The sequence below is a fragment of the Camelina sativa genome, chromosome 1 (assembly GCF_030686135.1).
Source record: "Camelina sativa cultivar CO46 ecotype springtype chromosome 1, ASM3068613v1".
Classification (NCBI taxonomy): Eukaryota; Viridiplantae; Streptophyta; class Magnoliopsida; order Brassicales; family Brassicaceae; genus Camelina; species Camelina sativa.
The window spans coordinates 12,784,428-12,804,767 of NC_141880.1; the positions used below are offsets into that span (position 1 = coordinate 12,784,428).

General features: G+C 31.5%; 3 protein-coding genes and 1 pseudogene across 4 annotated transcripts; 2 read left to right on the forward strand and 2 right to left on the reverse strand.

The window, feature by feature from the left end:
- Positions 1-8,242: 8,242 nt before the first annotated feature.
- On the reverse strand, positions 8,243-10,335 carry LOC104789998 (dimethylnonatriene synthase). The gene is made up of 3 exons (XM_010515687.3): positions 9,371-10,335; positions 9,019-9,238; positions 8,243-8,914 (listed from the first exon to the last, which is right to left on the reverse strand). Exons 1-3 carry the CDS (start codon positions 10,292-10,294, stop codon positions 8,511-8,513), a joined length of 1,548 nt encoding a protein of 515 aa, XP_010513989.1. The 5' UTR covers positions 10,295-10,335; the 3' UTR covers positions 8,243-8,510.
- Positions 10,336-14,756: 4,421 nt separating this feature from the next.
- Positions 14,757-16,561, reverse strand: LOC104790013 (topless-related protein 2-like). 2 transcript variants are annotated; one of them, XR_015561693.1, is made up of 5 exons: positions 16,102-16,505; positions 15,919-16,020; positions 15,242-15,422; positions 14,943-15,012; positions 14,757-14,862 (listed from the first exon to the last, which is right to left on the reverse strand). XR_015561693.1 is itself a non-coding variant. In XM_010515704.3 (5 exons), the coding sequence occupies exons 2-5, from the start codon at positions 15,986-15,988 to the stop codon at positions 14,768-14,770; spliced, it is 345 nt and encodes a 114-aa protein (XP_010514006.2). In that variant the 5' UTR covers positions 15,989-16,020; positions 16,102-16,561; the 3' UTR covers positions 14,757-14,767. The 2 variants fall into 2 exon arrangements, 1 of the variants encoding a protein (XP_010514006.2); XM_010515704.3 differs by having other exon boundaries at positions 15,242-15,351; positions 16,102-16,561.
- A 540-nt stretch (positions 16,562-17,101) lies between these two features.
- Positions 17,102-20,282, forward strand: LOC147949844 (uncharacterized; annotated as a pseudogene).
- Positions 18,985-20,222, forward strand: LOC147949845 (uncharacterized). Its single transcript, XM_087510807.1, has 2 exons — positions 18,985-19,550; positions 20,105-20,222. Exons 1-2 carry the CDS (start codon positions 18,985-18,987, stop codon positions 20,220-20,222), a joined length of 684 nt encoding a protein of 227 aa, XP_087366933.1.
- Positions 20,283-20,340: the final 58 nt, after the last annotated feature.

A 20,340-nucleotide genomic window follows, 5' to 3' on the forward strand; every position in this document is an offset into this window, starting at 1 on the left:
GCCCAATCCGAAAATAAAAAGTTATAGTATAAAACTATGCAAATGTTATACGATTACAAATGTTTCTAAAATAAAAAATCTAAAATACATTAAAAAATAAATTTATCCACATTATATTAAATTATAAAACTATGCAAACTTCACATTTATGTACCAAATTCAAACAAAAATTTTAAAGTTGGACTAAAGAATTTAAAATAAACACTACTTTATATCAATTTACCCTGTGTTTTGTTTTAATATACCAGAAAAATCCAACATTTTTGATATTTTACCTTCTCTATAATTTTTCCCAATTTCAATAACACATACAACTAAGTATTCAAATAAAACAATTATAAAATATATATAACACTATAACATTCATACTCGAAATCAAATAAACTCTATTTACCTATAATACAAAATCATTTAAATTATATATAAACAAACTTTAAAAATAATTGACCCGTGGTATACCACGGAGTAAATCCTAGTGTAATATAAATTGCGATGAAAATATTTTAATAATACAAGAGAACTGATTAACTAGAATAACACATTCACTTTGTTGTTTTATAAAGAAGTTTAATATATTGTTTCACCAGCATAATTTCATTTTTGTATTACATCTTTGTTGTTAATTGGAGACAACTAAATATTGTTAAATACTTATAAATTTTCTTAATTTTTATTTCTGTAAAAAATATTGTGAAAGATAAAAGATATGGATTTGATTTCTAGAATCACAATAAGTCATATTGCCATAAACAATTATATTTTATCAAAAAAATTTCTGCCAAGATTAAATATTTCTGAGTAAAACATATTTTTATATCAAATAAAAGCAAATTTGAATTAAAATATATATATATATATATATATATATATAAACAAATTTTAGATCTTAAATAATAATTTCAATTTTAAGTATTAATTTAACATATTGTAATTGTGTAAAAGAGGATAAAAAAAAAAATTTCAAAAAGGATATTTTTGAAAAGAGATATATTAAAAAAGGTATTTATAATAAATTCTCTAATTTTATTCATAATAATTTTTTTGAGTCGGTTTATTCTCCACTATGTACGGTTGTAAGTTGTGTAATTTACTAGTGAATCTCTTAAAACACGCCGATTAACCTTGGTATATTAAAATCAATTAGTAAATCGACGTTACACTTTTAACTAGAGAAGTACTTTTGCGTCACTTAAGAAACCGTCTCAATCATTTGCGCCGGTTACCAATTAGTTCTTTTTTTTTTTATCATTTATCTAAAATCTCATCTTTCTATTAACAAAACTTTATGAAGTTCATCATATCTTCCATCCTTTCGTCAAAGTTGTTGCATCTCTTGGGAAGATTCATGGAGTCTCTATCCAGTAAAAAAGATGTGGCCTAATTAATTTAGTTAAATCATAATTTTTAACTAAACCTAAATATAACGTAAGAGAATAAATGAGCGGCAATACAAAATTAAGGGTCTCAATGTATATAATGAGTTAATGACATGAATATTTCAAGCAAAATACATATGTAAAACAACTTAAACCTACTAAATCAACAAAATATTTTTAATAATATGGCCTAAAAATCAAGGGATTTTTCAAAAATACCTCTTTTTGTATGTCATTTTTATAAAGGGCAAGTGCCTAAAAAACAAACATATAAAATGTGGCTGTGGGCAAGTGCCCTTTTTATAAAAGAAATTTTCACATATCACCCTAAGTAAACATTTTCTTTCACCAAATGACAAAGTCATATACTCATATGGATTTTTCATGAAATAGTCACTAACCAAAAACTAACAAAAATGCCCTTATAAGTAGATAACCAGTTTTTAGTTTAGTTAGCAGACCATTTTAATTGTTTAGTTTCTATACAACAAAAATAATCAAATATTGGGTGTAATTAATCCTTAAGAAAACTAGAAATAGAGAGAAAAGAACATGAAGTTCACCATCTCACCAAGTAAAAATTAGGGAACTTGGGTAAAATTAATAGTTAGGCTACTTAATTTGGCGAGTTTGGGTGTGTAAAATTCCGGCGAGTTTAGGTGTGTAAAATTCCGGCGAGTTGAATGTGTACAATTCCGGTGTGTTTGGATGTGTTAGAAGATTCAACGAGTTTGAGTGTGTATAATTCCAGCGAGAAGAAGAAGTGGAGGAAATTTTTGGTGAGTTTTGGTGTGTAGAAATCCGGTGAGGAAAAGAGGAGGAAATTTCTGTATGGGTGTGTAGAACTCTGGTGAGAAGAAGAACAGGAGAAAATTTCCGGTGAACAAAAACGACAATATTAGCTAGGGTTGCAGAAGAAGATAAGTTGAAGATGACTAAAAAATTACAATATTGTCCTTCATTAAAACGGATTTATGGACGTACACTAAGCAAAAGAACGTTATGTACGTACACCAAACTACAACATACATTAAACAAAAAAACTTATGTACGTACACCATACTGCAACATGCATAGCTTATATTTTTGACACTTCTATAACTATGTTCAACGGTGGGTTTGACACCTCTATGACTATGTTCAACGGTGGGCTTATTTGTAATTGTGAGAATATGGTGAGAGAATGTGATATTGCACCTTTTAGTTATACATATATTTATGTGTTATTGTTTCACTTATCTCCCTAATTAGTCTCAAACAAGATTGAATGACATAGTTCACTTTAATGATGATTGTCATCACAAGATTGAACGTGTACGTACATGTTTTGAATGTCTTGTTTGTAAACAACTTGTGTGTTCATATGTACGTACATTAAAATAACTCGTGATGTACATGTTTTGAATGTTTTATTTGTAAACAAACATATAAAAATGTTAACATGTATACAAATTATTTTTATGTGTACGTACATATGAACAAAAATCATAACTATGTGCGTACATGGTAATGATAATATTTAAAACTGTTTTAAACAACAAGATTAAGAATTAAAAATATAGATATATAATTTAAAAACATAGAAAAATGGAACTTAAAAGATAGAGAAAATTAAAATGTACTTAAATTACAAAAAAAAAACAAAATTTATTAGAAAAGTTTAAAGAGAAAAAATAGAAAACAAAAGAAAATAAATTTTTTTATATTCTTCTCTCTCCTGTATTTTTTTTTATTTAACAGCAAAGTAAAAATACTGTAGCTAACTAAACTGACTTAAGGGTATATGATTTGGTTTAAGGGTATATTTGTCTAAAATTTAGCTGGTGGCTAAAAGGTGGAAACTGATTTTCTGTTTGACCTTAAGTAATTAAAAAAACCCCCTTATGGCTGTAGCATATAATTTACCCACTAGGGTAAGCACTACATTGTCTCTATCTTTACCTTTCATGTACTCTTTTGCTTGTAATTTGTATGAATATCCGTCTTTGAGGTTTTAGTTTAATGAAATGCTTGTTTGTCCAAAAAAAAAAAAAACTTTATGAAGTTCATCTCTTAAAGCTCTAGTGTATTTGCTTGACTCCATTTTGTAACTGGAATTGTATTATGGAAGAAGAGACATGTAGGTAACACATTTCATAATTTTTACAGGTAAATGAAAATGGTGGAGATATAGAGCTTAACAACATAATTCATCAAGCAGCATTTGACATTCTTCATAAAGCAACATCTATTGTATCAAAAAATAAATGTGTTAACATCTATGGTAACGTCGGTTTCAAAAAACCATATATTGTATCAAACGACCAACATCTACATCTTTTCATTATAATGTACTATGAATATCTAATTTTAGAATTTGGATATGATTTCAGGTCAGAGCAGTGTTACAAAAGCAGATAATAAAACCGACGCAACTTATCTGATGTAAAAGTATACGTCGCTTTTTAACGTCATCTATATATACATTTTTGGAGACATTTATGAAATAAATCCGCAAGGTCAAACCCTATGTTGCATAGAAACTCTTTTCGAGGTGTGTTTCCCGTTTCCGAAATGTTTCGGAAACAGAAACTCGTGGAAACTTGGAAACAAGGCACAAAAACACGATTCCTAGAAATTTCTGTTTGGAAACACGATGTAAACTACATTTCCGTTTTGGAAACACGACGAAAACTTCTTTTTTAATTTGAAACTTAATAAATAAATATTTTTAAAATATAAAACTTCATTATAGATATAAATATATAATATTATTAGTGTTTTAATTCAACTATTTAATATTTATATTTGAAGTTTTATTTATTGAAACTTTTTGATATGGTTTTTATGTTTGGTGTTTTATTATATATATATATATATATATGTATATGTATATGTACATACGTTTCCAAAACGTTTCTATTTCCTAATTTTTGAAAAAAACCGTTACCCGTTTTCGAAACGTTTCGTTTCCGCGTATCCGTTTCCGTTTCCATGCAACTTGAATCAAACCTATTTAAAATCATACAATTAGCATTAAATATTTTTTTATTTTAATTTATAAATATAATTTGATTATATTTCTCTCTCTTATAAAGGCCCAAGTCCATTAGCATCAAACTATTACTTTTAAGAATAACAAAATATTTATCATATTTTATGTTTTTTGGATTGACAATTCTTATGTTATTAGCTTCCCGATTTTTTAAACAATTAATCCCCCACCTAATCGCAACTTTCCTAAACAACTAGATTTTATGTAGCTAAAATTTTAAATTTTTACATTTGTTTTTTTTTTGTTAATATTGTTTGTTTTGTTTAATGTTTAAAATTGTAATTTTTTTTTATTATCAATTCTAGAATTTTACACATGGTACAATTTGTTTTATATAATCATAATAAATCAACTTTAACAAAACAAATAAGATGAAGATTTAACCCGTGTTCAAGCGTGGGATTAATGCTATTTTTAAAATTTATACTAATATTAATGTAAATCGTCTAACCTTATAATACATTCTGCAATATAACCCCGTTTTATAACATGTTTAACATTTATAAGTTCACATATACACATAATATTTTAAGTTTTTAGTAATTCTAATTATATCAATAATCATACTTTGAAATTTTTTAAATGATGTTAAAATATATTAAAAATAACAAACCAAGCGAAATATAAAAAATATTATTTTAGAAAAGATAATGTTACTGTCAAAAACATGTGTTAGTTTTTCCCTTGGTGACATTAGTTATTTTGTTGTCTTTTGAAAAAAAAAATGCATAAGAATCTCATATAGACTTGATTAGTATCGACATGTATGTATTATAGAGCTCAAATGTCTTTCTCTTTCCCCATTGGATAACATATTTTAAACAGTAACATGCTGTAAAAAATTAGTTAATAATATAAAAATGATAATAAAAGAGAAATTTAAAAATTCTATCAAAAGTTGTTTATAAGTGGGTGATATTGAATTATATGTATCTAATATATCAACAAAATAATTAGCATATAATGCATATTAGTTAACGAAAAATATAAACATGAGAATACAGATGGTGGTTAGTCATGAGTAAAACAATATACAAGATGCTAAATGTGAAGAGAAAGGGTGTTTGACAAAACAATTAAGCCGTATGTTTGATATTGTTGGTGATGCTAACTTGCAATAAGGGGCTAGGTAATTTATAGGATCTAATTAGGTTGAACATTTTAACTTTTGCACGAATAGATTTGACGGTTAATGCTACTAATTAGGAATTAAATATTCGCAAAATTTCTGATTATTAGGAATATACCAAATTTATCTGTTCATATTTTTTGAGACTTTAATTTGTTTCTTTTTTTTGGTTTTGCATATAGAGATTTAAGGAGAAAATTAATTTCGGAATTGGATGTGGTGAGTAATAATGATGCATATACAAAATTGATTTCAAACTGATTTATAGGGTTCTGATAAAGGAAAATGGTTGACTTGATTTTTTGTTGCTAAATATGTGAAAGCATAATAATTGCCAATGACATAGGATTTTTTGTTTAGAACTCCAAAGTTTTTTTTCAAAAAATTGCTGTGAAAATGTTAAGAACAACTCTTGGGTTCACTCCTAAGGTGAACCCCTTTGTTAACTTCTACTTATTTTAGCCAATGAGAATATGACATGTCATAATACATTTAAGAACATATTCATTCACCTCCTTATAAAATAAGGAAACAAAATCTGTATATATTATTATAAAATTAAAATCTTAAACCGCTTATTTATAAACTCAAACCGATATATAATTTCATTATAATTTTAAAATCTAAACCCTAACCATCTTATTTGTAAACTAAACCAACATATAATTTCATTCTAATTGTAAAATCTAAACCCTAACCATCTCATTTGTAAACCCAAATCGACATATAATTTCGTTCTAATTGTAAAATCTAAACTCTAACCATCTCATTTGTAAACCCAAACTGACATATAATTTGTTTTTAATTGTAAAATCTAAACCCTAACCATTTTATTTGTAAACCCAAACTGACATATAATTTGTTTTTAATTGTAAAATCTAAACCCTAACCATTTTATTTGTAAACCCAAACTGACATATAATTTTGTTTGAATTGTAAAATCTAAACCCTCATCATCTTATTTGTAAACCCAAACCGATACATCATTTCATTCTAATTGTAAATCTAAACCAAGCCAATATTTAACTTTCATTAAAAAAAATATACAAAATTTGTTTCTTTAATCTGTTTTGCTTTTTAATTTAATTTTAACTTACTTTTTTAAACAAGATAATGTATAGAAGATTTTGATTGGTTGAAAAGGAAGAAGTGAATAAGAATGTTCACCCTAAGAGTGAACCTAAGTATTTTTCAAATGTTAATATAGATTAGAATCACTATCTAACCATTATCATTAAAGGCTCTTATATACTTAGAGTTAATAAAACTCACTTAGAGTAAACTCTGTAAAGTAAGACTATGTAAACTAATGTACGCCAACGTAAAGACATTTAGATGGTTCATTTGATCTACCAGATCCTATAGTGTGTAATTTCATGTTTTAAATGCATTTACTAAATTAAAAATAAAAATGTAACATGTAAATGTAAAAATTATCTTGTGGGTTACTAAAGTAATTTAAGTAAATACTAAATTAAATGCTTATGCCAAAAGAATTGTTTTAGAATAATTTTAGTTTTGAATATCATGGTTATATAGCAGGACAGATTTGGGTTGATATATATATATATAAATACTATTAATTTGGTGTTTATCTTATTATTATTTTATTAACATCAGCAATATTAGAATATTAAATTTTTTAATTAAATTACGCTTATGTAAACAAAAATGTCATGCAATAAATCACATATTAAATCCTAAAATTAACAATCTAAATACAATTAAATGATTTTAAACACTGAATAAAATCAACAAACAATTATAACTTCAAATTTAAAAGTTTTCGGTCAAGAAAATATTGCTCCGCGGTATACTGCGGGTGAAAATCTAGAACAAAAATATTTAAAACCAAGATTTTGTGCAGAACAAAAATTCTTAAAATATCTCCTTAATCAATCAACAACTAATTACAATATCTCATTAAATATTTGTTTTGTAAAATTCCTAAATATTTCCTAAAATATCTCCTTACTTCATTACAATATTTAATGCTAACAATAAAAATGTATATGCAAATCCCAAAGAAATCTTTACGTTGTCCGTTTTATCTGCAAAAAAAATGTAAAATAAAAAGAATTATCATATTTCATAACTTATTTCTGAATCATATGTAAACAATTCTAAAATTAATATATTTTGAAGATAATGTTTACTTGATTAGCTAGATTTTTGGTAATGTATTTTTTTGCATTTTTCGTTATTTGGATTTTGAAAAACGTGCATGTTGTACTTAAGCAAAGAACAAAAATTGTGTTTGGATATCTAGCGGGATGAATTTGGGTATTATTATAAACTGAAAATTATTTCATTGATTGTTAGTAAATCATCAGTTCATTATTTTGTTAATATCATCGGCAATATTATGCATATCTAATTAAGTTTATTAAATTACGATTATGTAAAATAAACAAACAGTATTATGGTATACCACATGTTATATTCTGAATTTAACAATTTAAACTGGTAAACCTAAATTTTTAAACCAGTAAACCTAAATAATATAGATATAAGGGATATCTATTTAAAATTTAAAAAACATTAGTCATATATATAGTTAATCTACTAAAAAATTATATTTTTATTTTACTTTTAAAAATATAGTACCGCGGTTAAAACCTAGTACAATCTTAAAATTTAAAACAGTTTTTAAGCCGACGTTATTTTTTTTTAAAGTTACTTTAGTAATGACGCTACAGTCAATAATAAACGAGGTCAAATACAGTTTTTTTTTGTAGTGAAGTACATATATTTACCATATAGTAAAAAAAACATTACAATCCAGTTTTTTTTTAAAATAAGAATTGTGTTGATAAATAAATTTGTGTACGTGGGGATTTACAACCATATGTCTCTGATTGATTGGTCGTTAAACCGTCCATACTATATAATACATTTGTAAAATCAGAAAGGAATGGTCACAAGAAGTTCATAATAATTAGTAGTACACGTAACACAAATGGTTTAGACTTTAGAGTGAACAGTACAACTCAGGATTGAGTCGAGGCATTACAACGACTTCGACCGGGTTAATCTTTGGCAAAGCTAAACCAGGCCCTTCAGCCATATCTAATGGTTCACCAGATGCTTTGCGTAACTCAAACCCCTGAAGCAACTTAGCCAACACGATGTGAACAACTCTCAGACCAAGATTGATCCCTGGACACGACCTTCTTCCTGAACTAAAAGGAATGTACTCAAAGTCGCTCTTTCCACATTGTGATTTCTCCTCCATGAACCTCTCAGGCTTAAATATTTTTGGGTCAGGCCAAATCTTGGGATCCCTATGAAGTTTCCAAATGTTGACGAGCAAGCGTGTGCCTTTTTCAACACGGTATCCTCCCACGAAACAATCTTCACTTGCTTCGCGGATTCCTGAGCATTCATCATTTTGTATAACCAAATAGGTTTACGATTTTGCAAGGTTAACAAGGTTATGTAATAATTAGAGGGGCAATTAAGAAAACTTGATTTGTGACCTGTAAGAGGAGCCGGTGGGTAAAGCCGGTGAGTTTCCTTAACAATAGCTTGTAAGTACTTGAGGTTTGGTATGTCAGATTCCTCAACCCATCTACCTTTCCCGACACAACTGTCAATTTCTTCTTGTGCTGCTTTTAAAGTAGCTGGATTGTTGAGTAGCAGCGATACCGCCCATGTTAGAGTAATGGATGTGCTGTCTGATCCTGTTACTGTAAGAACCTACAACAAGAAACAGAACATTCATGTTGGTAGACGTTCATTTCAAATCCAAATTAGTAATGTGTGAGTTAAGTCATAAATGAGACTATTATCATATATCCTAATTAACGAGAGTGGTGAAACTATGCCTACCAAAATTGTTGCCTTCACAATGACATCGTGTACATGTCCACATATCACAACATCTTCTGGTAAGATGTCGAGCAGTAGATCCATGATTGTCCTTTCTCCATCCTTCTCATTTCTTGATCTCTTCTTGAGATGTTCTTGGAGCCACTTGGTGATGACTACGTCAAGCTCCTTAAACGTTCTCTTCATTTGAGAAATTTTTGCGAAATCCAACCAACCCAGCCATGGAATAACGTCGCCTATCATAGGAACCACAGCTAAGTACTCGCTGCGCTTCATTGCCTCCTTATAACGCCATTCCTCGCTCTTCACTTCACCGAATCCAATCCTCTTCCCGACCATCTTCCTATGGATTATATTGAAGGTCAAAAACTCGAATAACATGTCAATATTCACCGTGGACGTACTACCACTCTTTTCGTATAAGTGTTTGATGAACGTGTTTACTTCCGAAGAACGAACATGGCCAAGCATCTCTATACTCTGGTTTGAGAATAGATGGACGGTGGCAATCTTACGTAACTCACGCCAATATTCTCCATAGGGAGCCAGCGCCATAATTGCATTGTTGTAGCCTACATACCGACCAAAGGCTATATTGGGTCTGGTTGCTAGAGCCAAGTCGTTGGTGGTGAAACAATCTTTCACCGTTTTTGGGTCGCTGGCTACAACCAGCTTATAGAACCCTAACTTGAGTGAAAAGATAGGACCGAGTTTGTCGGACATGGCAGCTAATTTCTTGCAAATGAGTTCTTTACCGCGCAGAAGATGGAGGTGGCCGAATAGAGGCAACGCTCCCAATGGCTCAGGGATGGTTGAGCTGTTAACTTCACATTTACTCGATTTTTTTCTGCAAAAAATGTAACCAACGATTGCAAGGGCGAAAGAGACGAGAGAAAATTGGGGAGTACTTAAGAAAAGAATCATGGTGGTTATTGTGTTTGAGGTATGAGATAATGAGAACGTACCTTTATTTTTACACGTATATATAGTACTAGAATATGACACGTTGAAATTTCTTTTGTTTATTTTGTAACTTTTATTCAAAACATTGTATATGTGATTATTTTATTTCTTTTTAATTTTTGTGAATATATCTTACAAAATAGATGTTATCTTCGTAAGTCATATTCAACATTGATTTCATAGCATAGTATTCCATCCAAAAAAACTTTGTTTTGAATAAAAATTACAAAATAGACAAAAAAAATTTCAACCCGTGCTATATTCTAGCACAATGTCATTTTTTTATATATGAATATGTATTTCAGTGAATAGAGATCTAGCACAATGTTGAGTAAGATTTTATTTTGAACTGCACAATAAGATCTCGGAAATCACGATTAAATGTGATTAATTACTAAGATTTTATTCTTTTTTATGCCTAACAGTATATTTTTATGTCTAGCTATATATATGATGTAACAATACATGGAATAATAAAGATTTTATTCTTGTAAATTCTATAATTCATTGGGATATTCTCTTTAAAAGGATTCATTGGGATATTTTTAAGTGTATTCATATAGTCCACAAATTGACAAATTAATCTATAACCTTTATTTGTAACCAACCTATATTTAATTTATAACCTATTTTGTAATCAACATATAAATATTATATAGTTTACGAAAAAATGTTATGTACTTCCGTAATATTGTATAGAGGATAGTAGTATGATATGAACTATGAGGTAATGTAGCTTTATTTGGTAAACTATGTATGTATGATAAATGTTGTGATCACAACCTCTTTGACGGGAAAATATAAAACCAACTTATTTTTTTATGAGTTTACTTATAGTTTTTTTTTTAATAATGAATTGCATGATTCCCTTAATCTATAGAGCTATCGGCTAGCCTAGTGCTTGATAAGATCCAAAAAAGACACCATCAATTTCGTGGGGTTTCGTTAGGGTCTAATACAATTAAAGAGGGTCCTTGTTATCGTCGGAGATATTTTCATGTTCCGTTGATGTCACTGTTGAGAAAGTTTCTACGTAAAATTCAAACCATACATAAAAAATCAAAAGAAGACGTGGTATCAAACCATCACATGGCTTCTCTGTCCTTATGATGACAAGTTTCTATAGTAGGACAGAGAAGCCATGTGAAACATGTGTGGTCTGTGATTCTGTGAAGCTGTAATCCTAACGAATGGTATGGTATATATGTGTCAGCAGTTTAAGCTTGATTTTTCATTTAGTGTCTCACATCAGGATTTTTTCATTTAGTGTCTCACATCAATATAATTGAACATTATATAGTTCAGATCTATATTTTTCCACGAACTTTAATAGGTTAGCACATTTTTTATAGAATCTAGCTTTATGTTTACATTTGTAATCTTTATATAGAAACTGGTAGCTTTTGCAACAAATTGTTATTGTTTAGTGATATCTATATCCATGGGTTAACCGGCTTTTTCTTTATTTTCGGAGGAATGGGGTCTTGGTCTAAAACTCATTAGGTAATGAATTAAGTTGAATTGGATTACTTATTTTGACACCCTTCACTAATTAATTATAAGTTCTTTTTTTGACACCCTTAACTAATGGATTATAAGTTGCGAAGTCAATAACACCTGCAATCAGCATATGAACGGGAGGACATCTGTTTCCAACAACACCTACCTATAAATTACCATGGAACACAAACAGGTTGGTAAAACTTGTGTTATTTTTGTTGTTCGAAGTAACATATTATTATTTATATAATTTACTTAACATTTTAATCATTAGATAGTTTATTTTACACTCAAACAGTGTTTTCAATGACATTTTTCAACAACAAAAAAAAAACGCAAAAGATAAATCTCTGAGGTAAGATATCTTTTGTCTAAAACAACGAACATAGATAATAATAATAAAATTATAATTTTAGAAGTGCTATTGTATTAGCAAATTGTCTCTATACTAAATATCAACTTTCAGTGTTCAAGTTTACAATATCAAAACCCACTTTAATTTACAAAATTTAAGTTAGACAATACAAAATAAAAGAAGAATGAAAAATACTACTGAGAAATAAAGAGATGGAAAATTTATTAATTAATTTATGTGAATAATGGTAAATAAAATGTAGTAAATTAATGTGAATTGGATAACTAGAAACATGGATAATAATTAAGCGAAAAGAAGATGACACTGGGTATTAAGAATGCCAAATGTAAAAAAAAAAAAAATAGAAACTAAATTTTCTTCTATTATATAAGATTTTTGAAGTCTAATTCGTGGAGGAATGTGACTTGTAACCGTTGTTGTATATTGGGTTCTCAAAGAGGCGTGTCCATAAAGGGAAATTGTAAGATCCCGATCCTAAAAATCTGTACAGGCCGATAAATTTTTTTCTTAGGGTCTATTAATTTTCTACTTGTTCGTTTAACAATTTGCAACAGCGGACATATATAACAGGTTCCATAACTTAAAAATACGCGTTCATTAAATTAAAGATTCAAATATCCTTAACACTCATGCATGATAACGATACAATCCGTAAAATAACAAGCCATAATAAAACTATCCCAAACCACCATCTTCTTTCTCCCTTGCCTCCGTCACACGAGCTGGTCAGCCACTAAAATCCTGATCACCAGACCTTTCTTTTTCTGCGTCCATAAAAAGGAGGCGTAAGCAAACAAGTTTGCTTAGTGGAGCGGTCATCCCGTCTCACTAGGCTCAGTTCAATAATCTCAATCCAACATAGGTTAGTTCAGTCAAGTCATGCATGTCAAAAGAACCATGGGATAGCTGTCCAAATCGTTTAGACCAACTTCCGAAATATTGCAATATAAACATTAACAAGACAAGCAAGCAATCAAGACTAATAACCATCGGTCAAGAGATCGACCATAGAACTCGGCCACAGTCACGCACTCACCTTCGGTTTCGACCTACGGTATTAATCTCTCGATCCCTATGCCCAATTCTGATCCCCGCTTCTACACGGACAGAGCTACATCGTTAACCACCGATGTATGAACCATAACTATCGACAGATCAAGGTGGAGGAAGACTTACCGTTCTTCTCTCGATCTAGACTTAGGAAATTCTCGGTCAAGCTTGATGGAAACTCTTCTCTCTCGGCGGCTAAAAGGTCTTATGCGAATTCTAGATAATTTCTCTAAGGGTTCTATCCTTTATATAGGGTCGACTAAACCGCCTTGAGTTGCCCCAAAACGATAAACCCTATCGTCCCCCAACTTCCATATTTTTCACATCCATCCTTATCCGCCCAACATTTGCCTTTTCTGCGAGTTTCCATTTCTCTCGGGTTTCCTTTCCTGTGAGTCGGCTTAAATCTCCGCAAGATTCCGAGTTCCTGGGCCACCCATCGGCCCATAATCTAATCGGTCCATCCTCGTCCATCGGCCCGATCCATCGTTCACTGATGCGACCATTTCCGGATAGTCCTACTTCACTATCACTATCATCATCACTAGGACTTTCACTCCCACTATCACTCGGACTGTCACTCCGACTAAGTACCGAAATCTTCCCATTTTCATGTAGAAACTTGCATGCTTGCATCATCTACAAGGTAAGCCAAGGACTTCCTTTTCTTTAGTTCAAACATCTGTTCACTACTTCAGTAGTCTCAAACTCTCTATTTTATCCAAGTCCCAATGACTATCGATCCATGGCCATCGTCCTTTACGGACCATGATTCGTTCTGTCCTCGTTCCGAGGTTCGTACCGCTTTCGATCTGTATTGGCACTGGTTACCGTATCGCTATCGGCATTTATCGGCACTGGTTGCCGTACCACTCTCGGCACTGATTGTCGTACCGCTCTCGGTATTTCTCGGCACTGATTGCCGTACCGCTCTCGGCACTTCTCGGCACTAATTGTCGTACTGCTCTCGGCACTTCTCGGCACTAATTGTCGTACCACTCTCGGCACTTCTCGGCACTGATTGCCGTACCGCGTACGTACCATATCATGTACCGCGGGTACCGAGGGAGCAGATCGTTACAGAAATACTTACTTTGTTTCTCATAAAATAGGAGGGACAAGAGTTTTTCTACTCTGTTTTGATTTTAAAACGGAGACTTTTGGACCATGTATGCCCTTTGACTTTGATAGTAAGTATTAAGGGCAATCCCAATGGGGTTATATTTTTGAGCCTCTTAAAATTTTTAATTAATATATTATGTATTTTTAGTAGAATAAGAATTTTAAGAATCTTAATTAAAAATTTTCTCTCCAATAGTGGGTTTTAATTTTGAGTCTCTTAATTTGATTTTTTTTTTTTGAAAATAAAAAATTTAAACTAGAATATGAAATTATTACATTTGACATATATGTTTACAAAATTGTATGAGAAGATATATTCACTTTCTGCAGATTCCATCTATACAAACTATTTATTCACTTTTTGCAGATTCCATAAAAATGTTAACCTATAGAAAAGGGAATAGGCATGGCTCTAGGTGTTGACGTAATTCAGATCCATGGTAAGCATATATATGGATCAGATGTTTAGTAAACGCAACCCCTGTACATGAGAAAAAGGAATCAGATTCAAACATTGTATCCAATTGAAAAGATATGCTTGATGATCTTCAAATAGCGTACCAATCAAATTTCCATCTGGACTCCATGATACACGACTAACAGATATTGATGGGTCCTTGACAATAGAACCCTGGCAAATTGACAAGGTGAAGATGTCATCATCACATAAAAGGCTGATGGTGTAATGCTTAAACTTCTTTTCATAGAACAGAACATTCATTGAAGCATGTATCAGAACAAAGCTTCTTACGTTGTCCACATTCTAGTTATATCATAAGTATACGACCCAATTGATAATATATGAAAAGAAACGCGATGAGATTCTCAATCCCAGTTTTGAGAAAAGGTGAAAGACCAACCTGGAAGTTCACACAACAAGCTTCCATATTCCATATCTTGAAAGGCTCTGTGACAACCTTCTCCCTAGATCCAACTTCCCACAAGGTGACTTCACCGCTGGAACAACCAACTAAAAGTAACAAACAGTTATAACTTGATACATGAGCCAGACAAAGCTCAAGTGCTCAACTCTGTTAGTCTCTACATTGAAGATGCAAACTTATATTTAGTCCTCTGATAATAATGAATTAATATGAAAATCTGATAGCCAAAATTGGACCGTCAAAGAACTTTCAGCATTCTGACCTAATCACCTCATAAGGCTCTAGCTTTAGTTTAGTGTAATACAATCGAAGAAGCAATCAACTAGTGAAGGGGAGAAATGAACACAAATCCCAGTAACAGTTTCAAATCCAAAAGAATCAACCATCATATCACTTATCCCAGTAATAGTTTCATGTCTAACAAGAATCAACACTCGTAAGGCCAGGGCACCACTACTCTTCAGCTAAACTAGTGTAGCACGAAATAAAATTTCAGTTCTAAGGACAAACAAAACAGGTACCGTATAATAGAGCAGCTCCACCATGTAATATCGAATAGAAGAAATTAGAACTCAAATTAAACTAGAAAACACTGATCTCTACGAGAAAGCCGCTAAATTCCTACTGAAACCATAGTTGCTTAGAGGAAAGACCTGATAAACACCATTTTCGTCGACGAAGTGAACAATAATGCCGTGGTTCCGACATCATCTCGGACGCCATACTTATCCAAAGGAAGCTGGATCTGTTCTTCTCTGCGCAAGAGATTACAAGTGTTAAAATAGAGCATTGAGGCGGAAAGACAAAATCAAGATCAAGGGAAGAATCTCGATTACAGTTTGCGAAGAGGGGAACCAGGGCTAGGATTTAGAGCATCAGCAATGGTTGCTGTGAATCCATCGGAATCCCAGAGAGGAATACAATCTCCTCCGCTTCGGATCTCCTCCGACCCCAATCTCCTCTGATTCCATAGCGATTCCTTCTCATTCCTTTGTCAATTATGGACTTCCATCGAGAGAGAGATGAAAGAAAGAAAGAAAGAAAGAAAATTTGATTGTCGCCACAAAACTTTTTCGCTTCTTCTATTTTTTTGTTCGGCCAAGGAATCCTTGACACGTACCGGCAGTTATACCATAAACGAGTATGCTATATAAGAGGCTCTCTTATCATTTTTTGTTTAATAATCTGATTTTCTTTTTCTTCACCACTAAAACCCTCCTTAGAACTCTAGGTTGGAGATAACCTAGGTACATGCAGCCCCGGCTTAAAGGTACGGTGAGAGAGACGGTGGCCGGGGGACCACAATATTTAGGGGACCAATTTTTTTTAGGGGTTCAGTGTTCAAAAAAAAAAAATTATATTTAGGGGTCCATTTGATTTATTTTGGACATTTGGTTTGTACCGCAGGCCCATCCATAGTCCATAAAAGATCTATAATTGATTAAAATTCATCTCTATTCTTTTAATCAAAGAGGCCCATTCATTTAACCTAGTTTTTTCACAAAAGGCAAAAGATGTGTTTCCCTTCTTGAGACATGTTTCCCCCTTTTGAAACAAACGATACAACCACTTTTGGTAACTCATCTGCCATCGTGAGTCGTGACGATCAGATTCCGATCGCTTCCCAAAAGTCCAAAACCAATTAATCCTCTTTCTTTTAACCAGATTTTCCTCAGCAATTCCTAGTTCAATTCCATTTTGAAATTTGAGGTAAATTTTAACCGATTAATTGTTTGGTTATGTTTGTATAAATTGTGTTGTATTAGATCCAAATAATTTATGTTGTCAAAACTTTTCTAACATTCTTCTATGTTCTATGTGACTAGGTGAGTGACTTTTCTAGCTCGTATTGGAGATTTGGTGTAGGCTTTCAAGTCTTTTCTTTTATCCGTTCAGCTGTTCTACACAAATTTCAGGTGACATTATTTCTTCTTTTTAACATGGTATCTGGATGTGAAAAAAGAAAAAGAAAAAAGAAAGATGAAGAATTTGTGAAAACACAGAGAGGAGCTTTGGATAAGTTTGTTCAAAGAAGAAACACTACTAGTGTGAATCCTAGTGTGGATCCTAGTGATCACTTAAATGATAGTGATAGATTAGATGATATAGTGAATGAACCTCATGATGATGTGTCAAATCCCTCTAATATTGGTAATTTGAATATTGATGAGCAATTAATTCCACCTTTTGATATCTATGATCCTAGAAACTGGAATAATCTTGATAATAAAACAAGAGATTTGTTGATTGAAAAAGGACCAAAATGAGAGTTGGATCTTAAGTATCCTATTGATGAAAATACTAAAAGGCATTTTGCATATAAGCATTATTTTAGAAAGTTGTGTAATGGAGAGATTGATGATAGAAGATGGTTAGTTTACTCAAAGCATGTTGATAAGGTGTATTGTTTTTGTTGTAAGTTGTTTACATCTCATGGTAACTCAAGTTTATTAGCAAATGAAGGATTAAGAGACTGGAAACATATTAATGATAGACTAAAAAATCATGAGAAAAGTGAGGAGCATATGTCTAACATGAGGACTTGGAATGAGTTAAAAGTTAGATTTCAAAATAATCTAACAATTGATAAAGAATTCCAAAAAGAGATTGCAAAAGAAAAAATTCGTTGGAGGCAAGTTTTATGTAGAATAATTGCTGTTGTTAAATGTCTTTCTAAAAGAAATTTAGCGTTTAAAGGATCTAATGAGAAACTCTACCAAGATAGTAATGGTAATTTTTTAGGAATGATTGAGATGATTGCAGAATTTGATTTAATTATGCAAGATCACATTAGACGCATCCAAACTCAAGATATATATCACCATTACCTTGGTCATAACATTCAAAACGAGCTGATTTCCCTCCTTGCTTTTAAGGTTAGATTTTCGATCACAAGTGTTATTAAAGAGGCTAAATATTTTTCTGTAATTCTTGACTGTACCCCATATGTGAGTCATCAAGAGCAAATGAGTATAATAATAAGATGTGTGAATATGTCAAGTGAAAAGATAAAAATAGAAGAGTATTTCTTAGAGTTTTTGAAAGTAGATGATACATCAGGATTAGGCCTCTTTAATGAATTACAAAATGTTTTGAAATCTCTTGATCTTGATATTGGGAATGTGAGAGGACAAGACTATGATAATGGTTCTAATATGAAAGGAAAACAAAACACCAAGGAGTTCAAAAAACATTGCTTGAAATTAATTCAAAAGCATTGTTTATGCCATGTGCTTGCCATGGTTTGAATCTTGTTGTTAGTGACATGGCACATTCTTGCTTGAAAGCTATATCTTTTTTTGGAATTGTGCAACGCATATACACAATATTTTCAAGCTCTACCAAAAGGTGGAACGTTTTACTTAAGCATATTTCATGTTTTACAGTAAAAAATCTGTCTAATACTAGATGAGAGAGTCAAATTAAGAGTATTAAAGCTATAAGGTATCAAGCTCCTCAACTAAGGTCAGCGTTGATAGAATTTCATAGTTTGTGTGATGATGCTATATCAAAGAGTGAAACCGAAAGTTTGGTAGATGCGCTTGAGACTTATGAGTTTTTGCTTGGTATGGTTATTTGGCATGACATTTTATATGCTATTAACATGGTAAGTAAGAGCTTACAAGCTAAATCTATGTGTATTGATACAGCTTTGAAGCAAGTGGAAGGTGTGATATCTTTTTTTTGAGAATTATAGAAAAGATGGATTTACATCTAGTATGGATATAGCTAAAAATCTTGCTCATGATATGGATGTTGATGCTATATTTCCAACTAAGCGTAGGAGGTTTAAAAAAAAACAGTTTGATGAAAATGATCATGATGAAGTTATACAAACACCTGCGGATGCTTTCAAAGTCGATTATTTTTTTATTATTGTGGATATGACAATTGCTTCCTTGAAGGACAGATTTGAGCAGATGAAAACCTTTGAAACTGTTTTTGGATTCCTATTTAACTCGGTTAGGTTAAAGTCACTTGATGCTATTCAATTAAGAGAAAGTTGTGCTAAATTTCATAACACATTTTCCCATGGTGGCTCGTCAGATGTTGATTTAGATGAACTTTTCTCTGAATTAAGAGTATTGCAGGCAACTTTATCTAATGAACCAATGACACCTTGTGAAGTTCTTGAATTTGTAAAAGAAGTGGGTTGTTATCCAAATGTTGCTATTGCTTACCGAATCTTATTAACCACTCATGTGACAGTTGCATCAGCTGAAAGAAGTTTTTCCAAGTTGAAATTGCTGAAAAATTATTTGAGGTCATCAATGTCTCAGGAAAGGTTGAATGGTTTAGCAATTTTGTGCATTGAAAAAGAAGTTTTAGAGAGTATGAATTTTGAAACAATTATTGATGATTTTGCATCAACAAAAGCTAGAAGAAGACAATTTGTTTGATTATTACTCTCTTTGAAATATTTGATACCTTTTTTGTTGTTGTTTCAGCTCTACCAAGCTTTTGATGCAGCTTAGAAATCTCTAGATGAATGGACGCATGCTCTACACGTAGGAGAGAAGAACTATTTTTTTTTCTTTTCTTTTGTCGGTAAATTTGCAACTTATCTGATTTCATGAATTTTTTTCATTTTATTTGAATTTTTTTTTCTGATATACGATGTATAAGGGGGTCCATATTTTGTATTTTGCCCAGGGTTATCAAAATTTTTAAGACGGGACTGGGTACATGACTTTATCTTGTGTTAGATCAAAGTAGCTTGCGGCAGCTACATCTGAGATGGATCATATAGATTACAACTAAGATTGAGCCCAATGCAGTTTCGGGGAGCAAATTCTTTAAGTTGGTATTCAACTTATGAGTAGCTGTGGTTGGTGTCAGATACTTTGACGAGGCTGGCTACAAGACATGTTTCATGGTCGGAGAAGATGGATATTTCAGAGAAACGGATCTTGGAGTTGTGTTCTCTTATGTTACATGTTCGGTTCAGATCCTGTAATTAAGTTACAGTGTTTGTTTGCAGGATGCAACAGAAAAGGAGGAGATTTTTATAATCTTATATTAGTCATATGTTTACAGCACCTTGTTTATTTCTTGCATCATCTCTTTTTCTATTC